This window comes from Morone saxatilis, unplaced genomic scaffold, assembly GCF_004916995.1.
Source record: "Morone saxatilis isolate NCDOM2014 unplaced genomic scaffold, NCSU_SB_2.0 Contig10, whole genome shotgun sequence".
In the NCBI taxonomy this organism is placed as follows: Eukaryota; Metazoa; Chordata; class Actinopteri; family Moronidae; genus Morone; species Morone saxatilis.
Window position 1 is genome coordinate 17,590,706 of NW_023339652.1, and position 928 is coordinate 17,591,633.

Sequence of the window (928 nt, forward strand, 5' to 3'; positions counted from 1 at the left end):
ACAAACACATACACACACACAGTCCAAACCCCCAGAAAAGCCCTGCTGAATCCTCACACCGTCTGTCAGCATGGGGAGCGCTTGTTTTTCCCGGGACGTTTGTTTGTTTATCCTCCTCATAAATACTTGCAGGGTGATGGGGAATGTCGGACTGGCAGGTAAGAGCCCCCCTTTCCTCTCTGTCTGTCTTGCTTTATTGTCGAGCATTTAATGCACTTTTTGGTGGCTTCAGTTTTACCGGCTTAAAGGGAAAAAAGATGGGGAAAGGACCGGGAATTTGCTATTGGTGATTTAAAATAAATCATAAAGTAGGAAACTTTAAACTTGCCATTTAGTAACACATGCGCATTGCAAGTTTATATATTGTTATTGCAATGTACTTTATGGCATTTGTAACCACTGTGGTATTAGAACAGTACCGGATTCTTGCATAAACCCACTGAACGGCAGTGAAAGTCACATTTACGCACTGCTCTCTCCACGATTGGAGTCGCCATAAATCAGACATTTTTGTAGGCCTGCGCTGAATTTGGTGATTTCGTAAAGCGCGCTTGATTTATTCAAATGTCAAAGTCTTGGTGGAAACTCAGTTTTACATCACAGTTTTTCCTGAAAGGTGGCCTATTTGTGATGCGCAAACTGATTTCCAGTCAGTTTACCAGCAGCGCTCCAGACTTCACTGGAACTTCTGTTTCCTGCGCGCAAAGGTCAATTTCAATCGGAAACCGCAGCTTGATCTCGGGGTTAAGCACTCGTTTGCTTTGATTTGGAATGAGAGGCATGCCTGTTTGAATATTTCACCGTGTAGAAACGGTGCAAAATGATTTACCGAAGGTGGTTTTTGAAGCTGAGCCGCTAGCGAGCACCTTGTCTCCGGATTTGGTGGCCTGTCCAGAGCTAGAGGAGGGAGGAGGAGGCTGTGTGTGTG

General features: G+C 44.9%; 1 protein-coding gene across 1 annotated transcript in view; it reads left to right on the forward strand.

The window, feature by feature from the left end:
- Positions 1-7: 7 nt before the first annotated feature.
- The window catches only part of scube1 (signal peptide, CUB domain, EGF-like 1), a gene marked incomplete in the record, with an annotated part of 95,119 nt that continues 94,198 nt past the window's right edge, over positions 8-928 (forward strand). Inside the window, 1 exon segment of the mRNA XM_035679239.1 lies at positions 8-158. Within this exon segment, the coding sequence (XP_035535132.1) occupies positions 71-158 (88 nt within the window).